The sequence below is a fragment of the Felis catus genome, chromosome D3 (assembly GCF_018350175.1).
Source record: "Felis catus isolate Fca126 chromosome D3, F.catus_Fca126_mat1.0, whole genome shotgun sequence".
Classification (NCBI taxonomy): domain Eukaryota; kingdom Metazoa; phylum Chordata; class Mammalia; order Carnivora; family Felidae; genus Felis; species Felis catus.
Window position 1 is genome coordinate 57,120,948 of NC_058379.1, and position 18,568 is coordinate 57,139,515.

Sequence of the window (18,568 nt, forward strand, 5' to 3'; positions counted from 1 at the left end):
AATTTATCTACTAATCCAATTACATATCTTAAGATTATATCTTACCGTTGATCATTTGTCAAAAGAAAACTTGTCGCCTACATGCTGCATCCGTTTCTATACCTGTCGTGATAACTTTTAAAATCCCAGTGATAAACCAACGTATTCCTAACTAGAGGCCTCCTCTGACTCCAGGGATGGGTTCAGGGTCCTGTCCCCACACATTTCAGCCGGCACAGCTCTCCCGCGCTCTCCCGCGCGCCTCACCGAGCTGTGGGATCCACTCGGCTGTTTCCAGGTGGTTTTTGTTTTGTTTTCACTTCCCATATCTTTGCTTCTTATCTTTCTGTTCTTTGCTTTCCGTTTCCAATCTCTCTCACTGCTTCAGCATCCTCTTTCAATCTTAAGCACCCCTGAAGTGGTGGCTTTCTGCCCGTCTGCAGCTCATGATTTACCCACGCGGTTACTCAAAACTCAGGGGCACAGACCCAGGCTGTGCCACTGGTTACAAAATAAACAGTTTAGCCAAGGTCCTCAAGGGAATGATTAATGCTCAGCACTAATAACAACCCAACTGCCTCTCCCATACACATCATCTCATTTGCATGAGTTGTTTTCAAGGCTAAAATACTACGGACCCGCTTGGTGGAAGAAGGTCCTTTCAGATCTCCTGACCCCAGCCCTGGGAGGCAGAACTGTGCCCAGGCCCGGACCCTGAATCACCAGCCGGTCGCGCTCTTCACTTCAACCCATTTTGCCCACGGACTGCTTGAGTCCTTGGACCCGACTCTGACCGAGGCGCTGGAGTGGCCGGACGCGGGCTCACCTGGACCCGCCGGGGAGCCGGGCGCGGGCTCACCTGCTCACTCGCGGACTCACCTGGATCACTCTCAGACCCGGGCGCGGGCTCACCTGGTCACCGCGGGCTCACCTGGTCACCGCGGAGCCGCGCGGCCGCACCTGGGTTCGCGTCCTGCCCGCGCTGCCTGCGGCGGCTCCGGAGGCGGCTCTGCGCTGCCGCAGCCCTGCCCGCGGGGTCAGCGGGGAGGTCCGGCCAACTTATCCGTGTGCCCCTTAAGAGACGGCGGCTGGAAACGCGGACACCCTATTTCGCGGGGTCTTGGCGTTCTCAGGGACCCCTGGAGGCCAGTTCCCTCCGTACACTGACACAGACCTCCCCGGCGCTCTTCCCTTTTCCTGTGGCTAGGGAATTAGCGGCTAGGCGCGGGATCCATCGAAAACAGAAAACTAATTTCCCCCTGCTGGTGACTGTGGGGAACTGCATGTGCTGGAACAAACCTGCCACCGAGGATCCTTGGCCTCCCGGCTGCTAAGGTTGGGGTCCTTCCACCCCCCCCCACCCCCGTCAAAAGTTAGAAAACCTTCCTTTTATTCATTTTTTTAAAGTGTCGTATTAAGAGAAGGCAACTCCGTTTTAGCCTTCAGATTAGTGAGAATGAGAAAAATTAAGACATTGCACAAACTAATTTTTTTAACAATTTATTTGCAAGGAAAATTGTGAACATAAAAGGCAGCAGAAAAGAATAATGAGGTCCTAGCTTTTGGTACCGGTGGACTAATCTTCCTGCAGATAATGATTATAAAAGCTGAGTAAAACATTTAAAAGCAGCATTTGAAGGCCTTGGAGACTGACCAAAAGACAACAGAAATTGGGCAGGAGAGCAATTTTGAAAGATGAACAGAAATTGTTGAGATTTGTGAGTTTGTGGCTTTTTACCTGAGGGCAACCTCCAAGCCATGAGCAGCTCCCAACTGCAGACAGCCATAGCCTGACTGGCTTGAAGAGGACAGAAAACAGTGTGAGGCCATGAGGAGAACTAGAAAGGGAGGGGAGGAATTCAGAGAGGAATCAGTGGAGAGGATGAACCCCTAAATATACACTGTATTAGATTTCTATGGCTGCCATAAGAAACTACAAGCTTAGTGGCTTAAAACAATAGATTTATTATCTTAAAGTTCCGGAGGTCAGAAGTCCTGAACAGGTCTCACCAGGCCAAAGTCAACTTGTTGACAGGCTTTGTAGAGGCTGTAGGGCAGAATCTGTTTTCTGCTCACGCAGATTGGTGACAGAATTCAGTTCCTTGAGGTTGTATGACTGCGTGTCCTGCCTTCTTGCTAGCCGTCGGCGAGGCTCATTCCCAGCTCCCACAAGGCACTGCTGCATTCCACGACTCGAGGCTTCCTTACTCCATCTTCAAAGGCCACCACTTTGGGTTGAGTCTCTTTCATGCTTCAAATCTGTCCTCCTTTTTCTTCTGTCTCATCTCTCTGACCAACCAGGAAAGGTTCTCTGCTTTGAAGAATCATGTGACTAGACTGGGCCCACCCAGATTATCCAGAATAACTTCCCCACTTTAAGGTCAGTAACCTTAATCCCATGTGCAAAATGCCTCTTGCCATGTAAAACAACATATTCACAGGTCCTGGTGATTAGGTCACAAACATCTTCAGTGGGCCATTATGCTAACAGAGTCTGCCCTCTGCCCTCAAAGATCACCTCCTGGTATCAGGAAGTACCTTAAATACACTAGGCATGCCAATTAAATGACAGAGATCGTCAGAATGGATTAAAAACAAAACAGAAACTTAAAAAAAAAAAAAACAATTGCACACTATATACAAAAAAAAAAAAAAAAAGACCCTGAGTACAAAGACACAAGTAGATTGAAAGTAAAAGGACGGAAAGAGTTCTACCAGGCAGCAAGAAAGAAGAAATCTGAAGTAACTAGCAAACATATGAAAAGATGCTCAACCTCACAAGTCATAAGAGAGATGCAAATCAAAACCACAGGGAGATATCCTCTCAGACCTACTAGATGGTCACCACTAAACAAACACACACACAAGTCAGGCAATAACAAGTGACGGTGAGGATGTGGAGAAACTGAAGTGCTTTGTGTACTGTCGGCAGGACTATGAAGTGGGGCAGCTGCTGTGGAAGATACTTAATTTCTGGAGGTGCCTCCAAAAATTAAAAATACAACTACCATGTGACCCAGCAATCCCGATTCTGGGTATTTATCTAAAAGGAATTTTAAAAAAGAAAATAATTTAAAACAGGATCTGAAAAAAATGTCTGCATACCCACGTCCATTGCTGCATTATCCAAAGTGGCCAAGAAGTGGAAGCAACTCAAATGTCTGTTGACAGATGAATGAATGAAGAAAATCTGGTATATACACACAAAGGAATATGCTGCTTTTCAAATACAAAATCCTGGAACGTGTGAGTGGCTCAGTCAGTTAAGCGTCCAACTCTTGATTTCAGCTCAGGTCATGATCTCACAGTTCATGGGTTGGAGCCCCGCATCAGGCTCTGCATGACAGCACCAAGCCTGCTTGGGATTTTCTCTCTCTCTCTGTCTCTGCCCTCCCCTGCCTCTCTCTTTCCCTCTCAAAATAAATAAACTTAAAAAAATTTTAATAAGAAGCAAAAATAAATAAATAAAATGATGAAATCCTGTCACATGCTATACAACATGGAGGAACCTCAAAGACATGCTAAGTGAAATCAGCCAGTCACAAAAGGGCAAAATCTGTGTGATTCCCCTAATATGAAGTATCTACAGTAGTCAAAATCATAGAAATAGAAGATAGAAAAGTGGTTTCCAAGGGCTGGAGAGGGTGAGAAGGAGGGCTTACTAGCATTTCAGGGTATAGAGTTTCAGTTTAACAATATGAAACGGTATTAAAGATCTATACCACAACAGTGTGGGTATACTTAACACTACCAAACTGTACGCTTAAAAATGGTTAAGGGGCGCCTGGGTGGTTCAGTCGATTGAGCATCCGACTCTTGATTTCAGCTGAGGTCATAGTCCCAGGGTGGTGGGATCGAGCCCCGCATCGGGCTCTGTGCTGAGCGTGGAGCCTGCTTAAGATTGTCTCTCTCTCTGCCCCTCTCCCCTGCTCAAAAAAAAAAAAAAAAAAAAAAAAAAAAAAAGATTAAATGATTAAGATGGCGAATTCTATGTTATGTGTTTTTTACCTCAATTTTAAAAAAGGAATCTGAAGTGACTGTATTAATATTTGACAAAATAGGCTTTAAGGAACAACATTATTACAGATAACGAGGGAAATATCATAATGATAAATGGGTGATGCATCAGGAAAACATAACAATGAAAGTATTTATGCACCTAATATCAGAGCTTCAAAATACCTTAAGAAAAACAAACAGAACTAAGGGGAGAAATAAGCAAGCCCAAAATCACGGTGAAAGACTTTAAGACCCTGTTCTTGATAATATATAGAACAAGTAAATACACAAAAAAAATCAATAGAATATCTAAAAAACAATACAGATCAGGAATTGGTGAACTATGGTCTATGGGGCAAATCCCATGAATAAAGATTTACTGGAAAACAGCCACATTTACTCGTTTATGGATTGTGGACGGCTGTCTGTGGCTGTTTTCACGGAGTGGAGGGGAGGCAGCAGAGACCATAGGTCTTGCCTCAAATACTTACTACCAAGCCCTTCATGAGAAAAGCTGGTTTTCAAGGGTGTGACTGTTTGGTGGAGCAGTCGTACAATAGCTGTGGACAAGTCATTGCCAGATAATTCCAACATCTGTGTCAATTTTACTGTTGATGTCTGTTGATTGTTGTTTTCCCACGTGAGATGAGATTTTCTTGGTTTTTCATATGCCAAGAATTTTGGACTGTCTCCTGGAAATTATATTTTGTAATGAGACCCTGGGTCTTGTTTAAATCCTATGCAGTATGTACATATTTTTGTTTTAGGCAAGAGACCTGCTTAGGGTCATACTACAAGCTCAACCTGCCTTTTGTGAGTTGTGGTTCACATTTAAGTTGTTTCCAAAGCCTTTGCAGTACAATTTGGATAGACCCTGAACAAGTTACTACTCAGTGGTCATCTGGAGCCTGGTTGATGGTCTGTTAGTTCGGTTCTCCAGTACTTTTCTACAATGCCCCTTTCTGGCTCTATGACCAGAAAGCTGGAGCTGGAAAGTTACTCCATGGTCATGTGCCTCTGTGACTGCTCCCATCTTTGGCCAAATGGCAGGAGGCAGAAAGAGAAACAGAGGTCTGCAGAGCACAGCTAGGCAATTTTGTTCCAGGTGCAATGAGGAGTCTGGAGACTCTGAGCAAGGACATTCCATGTCCAAAAAAATGACTTACATTTTAAGAAGGCCACTATGCCCTGTGAAGAATGGGCTGGGAGAGAGGACGCAGGAAAAGAATGTAGGGGGCCATGCTAGGGATGCAGGCAAAAGGAGAGGGTAGCCAAGGTGTGCGGAGAAGTGAAGAGTCCCCATCTGCTCCTGGTGGGGAGCTGGCACCCCAGAGTGGATTCGCTACAAGGGGTGGGAAGAGGACGCAGCAATGGTGCTTAGTGGGGCTGACACGGAGGAAGACTGGGTGGCTGGGCAGGCTGGTGGGGGAAATCAAGAGTGCCATCTGGGCCACGATGTGTCTGAGAAGACAAGTTGCAACGAAAGCAGAGATGCTGAGGCGGCATCTGGAAGTAGGAGTGTGGTGCTCAGAGGCGAGAGAAGAACTGAAGGAAAGTGTGGTGGAGGGCAGGGGAAGTAGGTGTACGTGCGCACACAGTGCATTTCTCCTCTTTTCTGCTGTATTGGTTAGTGAAGCAGATAAAGACTCTAGAAACAGATGCAACTGTGTTAAAAAAAAAAAAAAACCTTATGTGATAAACTGGCATTTCACCTAATGCCACGGGGTATGAGGATTATATGAGTTACAAGTAAGATGCTTAGAAATGCCTGGCACACATTCAGTGTTCACTGCATGGTTTAAATTTCAATTCCAATAGAAAAAGAGTAATTTACCTAGTAAGAGTTATTCACGTAACTTGCTAACCATCTGGAAAAAATGTCAGTTAGATGCTCTACCCTATACTTAAGTAGAAATACATTTCATATTGATTAAAGATGTGCATGGAAGAAGTCAAACTAGAAAAGTATGAGAAAAACATTTGGATGGATAGTTGGTTGTTTAGCCTTGGCATAAATGAGGCCATTTTATTTTATTTTATTTTATTTTATTTTATTTTATTTTATTTTTAATGTTTCACAAGTTTGCATATCATCCTGCATGGGCAGGGAGGGGCCATGCTAATCTCTGTATCCTTCCAGTTTTAGTATATGTGCTGCAGAAGCAAGCACTAAGCGAGGCTTTTTAAAGCTACACAGAAAACCCAGATCCAGTAACGAAAAACGTTTGACCACATACAAAATCCTATATGGCAAAAATGCTATAAACCATGCCAAAGAAAAATGGTAAGCAAGAAAGTATTGCATTCTATATGACAAGCAGAGGATAATTTTCCCCAAGACACAAAGATCTCCTAGAAGAGGAGAAGATTTCTCTTCACAAGAGAAAATGCAAGCATCAAGGAACATATGAAAAGAGACTTTATCTCACTTGTATTTAGGAGAACCAATGGCTTTCACATTTTCACCCATACAGTCGAACCCAACTTTCTCAGATATTATGCTTAGAGTACAAATTGCTACAACCTGTTTTGGAGGTCAGACAAATACAAATGCGCACATCATTCCAACTCAGTAATTTCTCTTTTAGGCATTCAGACAAAAGAAATAAAAAGTACCAGTTCATACAAGATTTTTTTGTTGTTGCAAAAATATATGCACTGACCTGGAAAGATGTCTGCGGTCTTTGGTTAAGGAAAAAGGCAAGTTATGTAGTAAGGGACTAACTTTCTAATTTTCACTTAGCTTTTTTTAATGTATGTTTTGGTTTTTTAGTGCATGTGTATGTGTTCGTGGTAGTGGGGACAGTGGTTAGAGGGGATGTTTATACACGCATCCATTTACTTATGTGTGGACGTAGAGGAGAAGATACCTATCTGCTAAACGTCCATCAACCAGAGAAGTAGGATGAAGAACAGATGTAATAACTTTTCCTTTGAAAAATTAAAATACGTCTATACAGATGTAAATATATACTTTCTTTTTACAAACTTCTGTATCATTTTGACGTAGACAAGCCAGGTCCAGGAACACAGAGGAGGTCCCACAGGACAAGCCAAGAGGGTCCTTGGCTTTGTGCAGGAGAGAAATCAGGAAGTGGGAAGTGAAAGCAGAGTTTATTGAACAGTGTAAGTGACAGAGTATAGCAGACAGAGTGGGAGACTCGGAAAGGAAATGAGAGTGAGTCTCTTCACCACTTGGGGTTAAGAGTTTATATTGAAAGGGTCCAGGGTATGTGTTCCTCCAGGAATCCAGGGTAGGGTTGGATTCGAGGGTGAGTGACAGGTGAGTAATAGTTGTTATTTCAAAAAATCATCGCAGGTAGGGGATATCAATGCCAGCGGTGGGTGAGATTTGTTTGAAGCTAATGTCCTGAAACATGTTTGAAATCCAGTTCTTCTTAGATGTTATCAGGCATTTGGAGGCCTAAAACAAAACTCAAAGAATGATTCACTTTCTTGCCTCCTTCTTGGAGTGGGAACATAGGTTATTTGGTTTAGTCAGACACAAGGTGAAATACAGAACATGAGTAAATGGGGCCTTGCAGAAAAACAGCAGAGATGGAGCCTTTCTAAAAATGGAATCCTTTCAGTTTCCCTATCTCAATTTGAGTCCTTTCAAATATTGAAAATGAAGGATAAATAAGGGTCTAGTCTCCAGAATATATCTTTTAAAACTAACAACTCAACAACAGAAGGCAAACAACCCAATTTTAAAATGAGCAAGGGACTTGAATAGACATTTCTCCAAGGAAATATACAAGTTGTCAACAAACACATGAAAGGATACTTGGCATCATTATTCACTAGGGAATGCAAATCAAAACCACAGTGAGATGCCACTTCACACTCACTAGGATGGTTAGAATAAAAATACAAGAAAACAAAACAAAAACCAAAGTGGAAAATGAGGGTTGGTGAGGATGTAGGAGAAATTGGAATCCTTGTTAAACATGGCATTACTTTAGGATTCAGCATTTTCACTCCCATTTACCACCCCCCCCCCAAAAAAATAGAAAACATACATGTTCACAGTAGCACTATCCACAGCAGCCAAAAGGAAATAATCCAACTGTCTATCATTGATGAACGAATAAAGACTACTTGGTATCCATACGACGTAAAGTCATAAAAGGGAATGAAGTTCTGATATAAGCTACAAGGCGAATGAACATCATAAACATTATACTAGGTGGAAGAATCCGGACACAAAAGATGACAGGTATGATTCCACTTACAAGAAATGGCGAGAATAAACCCACAGATTCAGAAAGCGGACTAGTGGTCGCCGGGGCCTGGCAGGGAGGGGAGAATGGGAAGCAACTGCTAAATGGGTTAGGGGTTTTCTTTAGGGTGATAGAAATGTTTCCAAAGTAGGTAACAGTGGTGTTTGCGCAACACTGAGAATGTACTGAATTGTCAACACTCTCCTATGTGTATTTCACTTCAGTTAACGGGGGTGAAGGTAAGCTCGCTTGTGCACTGAGAGAGTAGGCTGGCCCGCTGCCGCGCTTACCCCGGTGGCCTCCTTGCGGACCCAAGTCCACATCCTCGATGGAGAATCTAGAAGGCGGCGTGGGCTGAGGAAACGACAACAGGGGTATCACATAGGACGCCATCAGGAGCCAAAGACAGACCGGCCGGTCACTCTTTTCCAGCGTCGAAACCACCGCCGGCTCCCGCCACTCCGCGCAGGCGTGGGTCTGAAGCGGATCCGGGGGGACGGGGCGGAGCCTGGGGGCAGGGCCAAGGGCGGGGAGGGGGTCGGCCTGCGCGCCGGGCGGGACTCGAGGGAAACCGGAACGCCTCTGCGCCGGGCGCTTGTTTCCGGGGGGAGCTTGGAGTCCGAGGTCAAAGTCCGGTGTGCTGGAAAGCCGGCTTCCGGAGTCCGCTGTAGTCTCCGGGGCTTAGCTGCGTGGGAGCGGTGGGAACGATGAGGCAGAAGCATTACCTTGAGGCTGCGGCGCGGCAACTCTACGAGAGCTGTCCGGGCCAGGCCCGGTATCTCCTGTAAGAAAGGGGCAGGAGGGGATGCGGGCGGCGGTGGTGGGTCTTCCCTCTTCGCTCACGGTTCTCCTCCTCCTTTACAGCTGGGCCTACAGTTCGTCACACGGTAGGGAGAACGTCCGACGGTTGCGGGTCAGGCCCTCGTCGCCCCGCTCCCCTCCATTCCGCACAGCGCTCAGGATGACCCAAAAGAAATCTCATCGACCCACTGCCCTCCTAACCGCCTCCCCCCGCAACTACCCCAGAGGCTTCTGTTTCATGAAAAGTTCCAATTTCCTTGGATCTCTTTTCGTTAACCTCACTTCTTTGTGACAGTTTTTCATCCAGTCTCATGGCTTTTAAATTCCGTATGCTGAGGACTTCCAAATTTGTACCCCCAACCAGGACTTCTCCGCATTCTAGACTTCTATCCAGAAGCCTTCTTGACAATTTCTTTTGAGTGTCTGTTAGGCCAAAACTCGAGCTTTACCTCCCAACCCAGCCTTCCTCTAGTTCTTACCAGTTCAGTTAGTGGGAATTCCATCCTTAGAGTTACCAGCGCCCAAACTCTGGGGCCATTTTTGACTTCCTAACAGCTCTCCTCCCCAAGCCAAGATGCCAGCAAATCCTGTTGGCTTTAAAATATATCCAGAATCTAGCCACTTATCACCATCACTTATCATGTTACTATCCTGGACCACGTCAACAAGCTCTCATGCATACTACAGTCCATTCTCAATTGAGCGGCCAGAGTGAGCCCAGTAGAAACCTAAGCTAGATCATGTTATTCTTTGCTACAAACTCTCAAATAACTTCCCATCTCAAAGTGAAAATCTTTTAAATGGACTACAAGGACCTACATCAAAGGTCAAGGTTGCCTCTCCAACCTGCTCTTCCCTTTTGTTTACTCAACTCCAACCACTGTTAGCCCTCCTTGTTCTAACGCAGCCTTTGCAGCTGTCCTTCCCTCTACCTGGAATTCTTAACCTCGTGTATCTTCATGGATTCCATTCTCACTCGCTTCCTTCTGCTCTCTACAGATGTCATTCCACAAAGCTTTCTGTGGCTACCTTATTTAAGACGACAGCAGCTGTGTGGGCGCCTGGATGGCTCAGTTAGTTAAGCATCTGACTCTTGATTTGGGCCCAGGTCGTGATCTCACAGTTCGTGAGCTCGAGCTGCGAGTCGGGCTCTGCACTGACGGGAACAGTTCCCCCTTTTTCTGCCCATCCCCTGCTTGCTTTCGCTCTCTCTCAAGATACATAAAAATAAACTCTAACAAAAAAAAAAAAAGGACTTCAGCACCTCCATTGCCACTCCCTATTCCCCTTTTTTTCCCCAGCACTTAGTATTTGGTGTTGCCGTATTTACTTTCTCTCTCCATGAATTGTCCTTTATTCACTGTTTTATCTCTTGCACCCAGAACTCTTCCTGTCACTTTACAGTCACTAATAAATATGATTGAATTTAACATTTGGCAGAGCTGAGTTACAAGCATGGTCTTTAGTTGTATATGTAGAGTGCTCGCCAGTAAATATTTGTTGAGTAAATTGATGGTGTACCCACCTTCCTTTCCAGCTGCATCACTTCCCCAACCTCACCTTTCCCTAATAGCCGTGCTTTCTTTTTCACTGTACTTCTGCCTGAAAGCCCTTTTCTAATAATAGACGCCATTCTCTAAATACAGGTATTTGACCTCTCTCAGGCCACTTCTTTTGGAGTGTTTCTGGCTTACCAGAATTGTATTCTTTTGCTTAGGGCTCACCTAGAACGTGAGTTCTTTAAAGATAGCAACTCTCTTACTCCATATTTATGTCTCCCTAGCCCAGTGTGGTAGATGGCTGTCTTGATTGCATAAACAGTCTGGGGCAAGTCTGTTGTCCTTTTACCTTGCACTGAGAGTTATCTGCAGAAAGCCTGGCCCACAAATCACAAAATTATGCTAATTGTTTAAAAAAGAAACAATCAGTATAATTTATTGTTTTATGATAAATATGTAAAATTGGCAAGATCGTCTTTTTTACTTAGTAACAAGTAATGAGTAACATCGCAAAGAGTGGGGACTTAACCTGTCGCTAAAAGGAATGAATGGATAGAATTAGTGTTTTGCAAAATGAATTATTGCCAGTTTATCTTCTTGTAAGTTCTATTTTGAGTTTGCTTAAGGAAAATATATATCTGCTCATATTAAACAATACACTTTTTCACATAATATTGGCTTGAGGTAACAAACTATTCTGATGGACTAAATCATGAGTTTCATCTGTATAATTTCAGACGATAACAACACTTTTGAAGGAACATGTCCATATTGTTTCCAGTTGCTGGTCTCGGATAACTCTCGAGTGCGCCTCAAACCCAAATCCAAACTGACACCGAAAATACAGAAACTTCTTAACCGAGAGGCAAGAAATTGTACACTCAATTTTAAAGAAGCAAAAATTGTGAAAAAATACAAAGACTCCAGAAGTGTATTGGTAAGATTTCAATTCTAGTATGTATAAATAAACTAGAATTTTCTTTTACTTAAATTGAAGTTGGTTAAAGATCAGACTACATATAACTCAGAAGTTTGTGATCATACATTCAGATTGACAAAATATATACATAAGTTTTTCTTCTAGTGATGTTTCATCAAGAGTAAAGTTTATTTTTAAAAAATTTGTGATTGAAGTATATAGTTGACATACTAGTTTCAAGTTTACACATAGTGATTTGACAATTACATTATGAAATTCCTACTATTAAGTCAGCCTCTGGAGCTAATGGAGTGAAGAGGTAGGAGAATGTGAGAATTCATTTGATTGGTTTTATAAATTAACTTAGACCTATATTTGCAGAATCACTAAGAGTTTGAAGGGGTCACTTAAAATTTGAGTGATAATTTGCCATGTTTTATTGGAAAACCACTTGGAGTTTGTCTGCAACAAATGTTAAATGTCAACTGCTGTTGTAAAGAACATCCTTCCAGATGTCAAAGGGTTTCAATGACAGTCTCCTCCATTCTCCCCAAACATGGTTTTATATTGAGAACGTAGAGGCTTTGTTATCTTTAAAAGGTGTTTTAGGGGAACCTGGCTGGCTCATTGATCTCAGGGTTGTAAGTTCAAGCCCCCACATTGGGTGTAGAGATTATTTAAAAGTAAAATCTTTAAAAATCAAATGAAAATAAAAAGGTGTTTTGAATTAAATACAAATGTTTAACCAGTAACTTTTTATCGAAGATTTTCTCATTTTAAATTTGTGTCTTGTCCGATTGCTGCCGCTAGATTATAAACTCCCTCAGGGGAGCCCTGTTACTCACCAGTATTACCTGGTGTAGTCCTTTATGTACAAGAATTTAATGAACATGTAGTTTATTGGATTAAATTGGAAAAGAAATCAGGCCCAGTATTTCTTCTTTTTTATGACAGTTGATTACTTGTAAAACATGCAACAGAACAGTTAAACATCATGGTAAAAGTAGAAGCTTTCTATCCACACTGAAGAGCAGTCCTACCACTCCTACGACTAAACTCAGCCCGAAGACACCAGAGAGAAAGACTCCGAGTTCCACAAACCTAAATCACACGTGTGGTTCCAAAGGCAAGAGGCCAGCCTTTGTTTTCAGGTATCTGAATTCATTAAGCTATTTGGATTGCTGGTGTTAACTCTTATTTCTTCTAATTTCCTTTGTTTAATATACAGTCCCTAAATTTGCCACGCAGGTTAGGCCTTGGCCCCTTTTTTCCCTCCATATCCTTTTCTAATGTCCTATGCTCCCGTGTTTTTCATTCTCCTCTCTGTTTATAACTTCCAGGTATATTCCTCTACTTCAACCTCTCCTGGGCCCGTTCCCAGCTGCCTGCTAAATACATTCATTTTATCCCCCCACCATGTCCCCACAGCTGACTACTCAGACCTCTTCATCCTCCTAAGTTCCTTATTCTGTCAGTGAACATGCCCTTGACATTCTGACCTGACATGGTGAGTAGAGATGACAGCTCCTACTCCCTTGGTCCTTGTCCAGTTAGTTGCCAGTTTCCATCTGTCCTACCTCCATGGTGTTTGCACCTGTTCTCCTTTTTTCCTACTGCTGTGTTCAGGTCTGTATCCACCTTTTGCTGGGATTTACTACTGTAATGGATTACTGTATTATCCAGTAAATGGATTATTTTGCTGGATTACTATAGTAATTTCTTGCTTCTAGTTTCAAACCCTTCTAGCCCGATCATTTCCCTAACGCACAGCTCTGATTAGAAGCCTTTCACACTTCACCTCCGTAGCATTTGGGTCAGATGTTCCAGCCTGGCTTCCCAGCCCTTATTACCTGGCACCAATCTGTCTGCCTGTTGTACTTTACCTTAATTCATCTTACATATCAGCAAAACTGAACCACTCAGTTTACTTTCTTGCTCTAAACCTTTGTTCTTGGTATTTCCTCTGATTTCCTCTGTCAGAAGTTCCTATGGAAATCTCGCTGAATAGGGATTTGTCAGGTGCTACTAAATTAACTGTATGACTGAGCACATGTCTTATTTTTGTAGTTCACAGTACTATATTCACTTTGATAGCCAGTAAATTTAGTTTCGTAGAAACTGGGAAAGGAATTTTTGGACGTTTTTTGCCGAAAGAGAAACAGTCTGGTAGTTTCTTGAATATAAATAACATAAGTCAGCAAGGACTGAATTATCTCTGTTTACTGAATTGAGTTTTTTATATTGGTGTTGACATTTATCAAATTGGGTTAAGAATTAAAATTTCAAGTCCAGTTTTCTCCATATTTTGATTTAATTATTTTGATACCTGGCTGGTAGGAATTCATCACAGAAGTTTCTACTTTATTGGACAAATATAGATAAAAGAGGATTTGGCATATTTAAAATAATTAACTTGTATTTAGACCAGACTGCTTTTTAGATATATGCAGGAATGGGAAAGATGTTTCACATTTATCATACAGATGGGGAGTGGAAGAGGGATCAGACTGACAAACCCCAATAAGGGTTCGTGGGTGTGGAACACAACTGGAGGGCACGAAATAGAAGGAAGCTAAATACATACACAGCAGCTGGAGAACCATTTATCCAGGGAGTATTTTTAGAAGACCCCTTCTGTGCCTGGCACTGCTAAGTAGCGGGGGAATGCACGACTAGTAGTACACAGTCTACCCTGGGGAGCTTACGCAGGCGGGGAGATACGATGGAGTGGCACCTGCATGTGGAGGTTGAGTTCTTCAGTTTTGAGAAAGGAAGTGATCTTGAGCTGTGAAGAAACAGGTTTTTAAAGTCCTTAGAATTGTCAGGAATCCCAATGTCAGACTTAAAGGGAACTCAGACCCGATGACACTTTACCTTTAGCCTTCTTGAGGTTTGATGGAAACTTCCAGAACCACCCAGCATACCTCCTGAATATTGCCTAGAGCCTCTGTAGTCAGGGAGTTTTTAACAAAATGGGAAATGAATGCTGGGTCCAGCCACTGCTCATATGTGGCCATAATACACAAGAGTAGAAAAGGATTCTAGTAGCAATTATCTAGGCTAAGTTCCAGGAAAAACACTTTTAAAACTTACTTATCAGTATACCTAAGTGTGGTTTTATGTTTGTTTTCAGGACACCGACATCTGGACAGTCAACACCCACCTGCTCAAAGAGTGTGAGCAAAACTAAGAAACACTTCTCTAAATTAAAATTGTTGCTTAGTCGGAGTGAATCCCAAAAGAATTCAAAGGTGGACTTCAGAAATTTCTTATTGTCTTTGTAAAGGATAGTCTGTGAAATAAATGTTTTGTTTTTTTAACATTTATTTACTTTTGAGAGAGAGAGAGACAGAGCTCAAGAGGGGAAGGGCCAGAGAGAGAGGGAGACACAGAATCTGCAGCAGGCTCCAGGCTCTGAGATGTCAGCACAGAGCCCGACGCGGGGCTCGAACTCACGAACCGCGAGATCGTGACTTGAGCCGAAGTCGGACGCTTAACCAACTGAGCCACCCAGGCGCCCCTGTGAAAATAAATGTTTAATGCAACTCTGAAACTAAAGTTAGTCACAAAAACATCTTTTCTAAAACTTTGATTATTTAAGTACATGGAAACTAAGGTCCAAGAGCAAACTTCTCTGGGCTCTTTTCAGTGTTGATGGAGAAAATGCTTCATTAAAATTAATAACTGAAACCTGTCTACTTCACAGGGTGGCTGTGAGATCAAAAATATATGAAAGGTCCTTGTCAGTAGCAAAGATATTATGGACATTGAGTGATTATTATTTTCTCTTCCCTTAATTAGCAGTTTTCTTTCATAAGGAAATTGAGACCTTTATGAAAGGGCCTACTCACTCCTTTCTAGGTGTCTATCATTGCTAATTCGGGAAAAGGATCAAGTGTCCTTGTTTTCCACAATCATCTGCATAACTGTATTAGAAGAGCTGAACATGATTCTTGTTTTGCATGCGAAAGTAAATATATGGAACATTCTTGATTCTAAATCATTCATATACACAAAATTTCATTTTTACAAATTTGTTGTTCCTAGTAATATCCTAGTAATATTTTATAATATGTGGCATTTCATTTGCTTTGGTGAAGACTTATTTCTGTGCCTAAAATTTACAGCAGAATATAACATAGTAACAGTTTAGCTATCTTAAACCTTTTCTGGAACATAGATATACCAAAATGAAAGGCTGGGGTTGTATTCAACATGTCTTTTAAAAATTCTTTAAATAAATAATTTAGATACTTTAAACTGTTTCCAAGCCTCTCTGCTGCTTAAAAATTTTAAACTTAAGTTTCTCCCATGAGCACTTGGCAGACTGAAAGGCCAAGGTTATTAATGAGTTGGTCTTATATGAAGTGAAATTATACTAACTAGTGCCAGCGTCAGAGAGGGATGGCAAGAGTCATCATTTTGAACTTCTTTAGCCATAGGGAGGCTGGACCTTCCCTTTGTGTCCAGGGCACCTAGCACAATACTTTGGTCATGGTGCTTTACCTTTCTGGCTAACTTCTCACTGGAACATGTTTCTCTTCTTGCTCTTGCTTCCTTACCACCATTCCTGATCACCCATAGTGAGCTCTTTGTAGTTCTTAGAACATACCATTTCTCGTCAGCTTTGGGCCTTGGCATGCTTTTGCAGACTGTCCTTCACTCCAACCCCACTGCATTATGAGGGGCCACTCTTATAAAAGTGGTGACCCGGTAGTTTCCTGTTTCTGATTGTGTCCTCAACTGCCTGTGAGCTCTTTGCAGGCCTGGATGATCTCATTTGATTTGCCCCTAGCACATAGCACAAGTTTTCCAAATATTCCTAAGCCACCACATTTACATTTGAATTCCTTACCAGGTTTAGAACTAAGGTCCTTTTAAGCACATGACTGGGAAATGGATAAGAAGTAGTAAAAGTAGGGGCACCAGGGTGGCTCAGTCGTTGTGTCAGACTCTTGGTTTCAGCTCAGGTCATGATCTCATGGTTCATGATTTTGAGCCCCACATCAGGCTTACTGCTGACAGCACGGAGCCTGGAGCCTGCTTCAGATTCCGTGTCCCCCTCTCTCCCTGCCCCTCCCCTGCTCACACTTTGTCTCTCAAAAATGAATAAATGTTAACATTAAAAATAAAAAGTAGTAAAAGGAACTTCTAGGTGGGGAGTTATTACCTCAGTTGCAAATGAAAAACCATGGATTCTTTTGTGTTTGGTAGAATGGTCTTTGGGCATCTCTAAAGAGAATATTAAAATTACACTGTGGACATAAAACTTTAGAAGAAAACCTAGAACTAAATCTTCATAGCTTTGGATTAAGCAATGGTTTCTTAGTTATCACATCAAACACAAGCAACAAAAGAAAAAATAGATAAATTGGACTTCATCACGTTAAAAACTTGTGTTTCGTTTTTTTCTTTTAATGTTTATTTATTTTTGAGAGAGAGAGATAGAGCACGAGCAGGGGAAGGGCAGAGACAGCGGGAGACACAATCAGAAGCAGGTTCCAGGCTCTGAGCTGTCAGCACAGAGCCCAATGCAGGGCTCAAACCCCCATGAACTGCAAGATCATGACCTGAGCTGAAGTCAGACTGAGCCACCTAGGCGCCCAAAACCTGTGTTTCAAATGAGGACACCATCAAGAAAATGAAAAGCCACTGAATGGAAAAAAATGTTTGCAAATCATGGATCTCTTAAAAGACCTATATCCAGAATTATAAAAACTCTTAAAATTCAATAATAAAAAGACAAAACACGGACAAAGATTCTGAGCAGACAATTCCCCAGAGAAAATGGCCAGCAAGCACATGAAAAGATGCTGAACATCTTCTATCTAACACTCATTAGGGAAATGCAAATCAAAACAGAGATACCTACCAGTTCATACCCACTAGGATGGCAAAAATAACAAAGACCGTAACAAGTGTTAATGAGAATGTGGTGAAATTCAAACTCACATCACTGGGATTGTAAAATCTGTGCAACCACCCTGTAAGAATTTGGCAGTTCCTGAAGAAGTTAAGCATACAGTTACCATGTGACCCACATTATATACCCAAGAGGACTGAAAACACAAAATCTTACATGGGAGTATTCGTAGCAACATTTGTAATAGCCAAAAAGTGGAAACAACCCAAATGTCCATCAACTGTCGAATGAACATATTCCATCCATATGGTGGAATACCATTCAGCTATAAAAGTGAATTAACTGATACATGCTAGAACATGGATGAACCTTGAAAATATGTCATTTGAAAGAATGCAGACACAAAAGGCCACATATTGTATGAGTCCATCTATATGGAATGCTTAGAATAGGAAAATACATAGAAATAAATTAGTGGCTGCCTGAGGCTACTAATCTGGCTACCTGTTCCTGGGGGAACAGGGAATAACTTAACCAGTATGTAGTTTTTTTAGGGTGAGGAAAATTAGGGTTTTTAGGGTGAGGAAAATTAGGGTTCTGGAATTAGGATCATACAACTCTGAATACTCGAACCCACTAAATTCTACACTAAAAGGGTGAATTTTATCTCAGTAAAGCTTTCATTAAAAAAATGAAAATAAACATTACCTAAACAGATTACAGTGTGGATACTTTGGTTTAAATGAACATGATAGTATTGGGCCTGGCGTGGGAGGGAGCGTAGCAGTGCAGGCAGTGAACAAGATGCAGTGCTGAGGCTTGATCCTTGCCCTCCTCACCCTGCTGGTGCTCACCAGCACGGTGGCCAAAAAGAAAGACAAAGTGGGGGTGCCTGAGTGGCTCAGCTGCTTAAGCGTCAGACTCTTGCTTTCTGCTGAGGTCATGATCTCACGGTTGGTCAGACAGAGCCCCAGTCGGGCTCTGCGCTGACGGTGCAGAGACTGCTTGGGATTCTCTCTCTCTCTCTCTCTCTCTCTCTCTCTCTCTCTCTCTCTCTCTCTCTCTTTTGTTCTCTAAGTAAATAAACTTAAAAAAAAAAAAAAAAGACAAGTGAAGAAGGGCGGCCCCAGGAGTGAGTGCACGGAGTGGACCTGGGGGCCTGGCACCCCCAGCAGCAAGGACTTCAGCGTGGGCTTCTGCAAGGGTACCTGTGGTGCCCAGACGCTGCGCATCCGGTGCAGGGTGCCTGCAACTGGAAGAAGCGGCGTGGAGCCGACTGCAAGTA

General features: G+C 42.6%; 1 protein-coding gene and 1 non-coding gene across 3 annotated transcripts; one reads left to right on the forward strand and one right to left on the reverse strand.

Moving 5' to 3' along the window:
- Positions 1-6,037: 6,037 nt before the first annotated feature.
- LOC111557381 lies at positions 6,038-6,148 on the reverse strand. The gene has a single exon (XR_002737433.2). It is a non-coding gene; the product is annotated as a U6 spliceosomal RNA (small nuclear RNA).
- A 1,947-nt stretch (positions 6,149-8,095) lies between these two features.
- CD3H18orf21 (chromosome D3 C18orf21 homolog) lies at positions 8,096-14,740 on the forward strand. Of its 2 annotated transcripts, XM_045042087.1 has the most exons (5): positions 8,796-8,985; positions 9,066-9,088; positions 11,239-11,438; positions 12,375-12,571; positions 14,554-14,740. In XM_045042087.1, exons 1-5 carry the CDS (start codon positions 8,909-8,911, stop codon positions 14,702-14,704), a joined length of 648 nt encoding a protein of 215 aa, XP_044898022.1. In that variant the 5' UTR covers positions 8,796-8,908; the 3' UTR covers positions 14,705-14,740. The 2 variants fall into 2 exon arrangements, with proteins under 2 accessions (XP_044898023.1, XP_044898022.1); XM_045042088.1 differs by lacking the exons at positions 8,796-8,985; positions 9,066-9,088 and adding an exon at positions 8,096-8,197.
- The last annotated feature ends 3,828 nt before the right edge of the window (positions 14,741-18,568 follow it).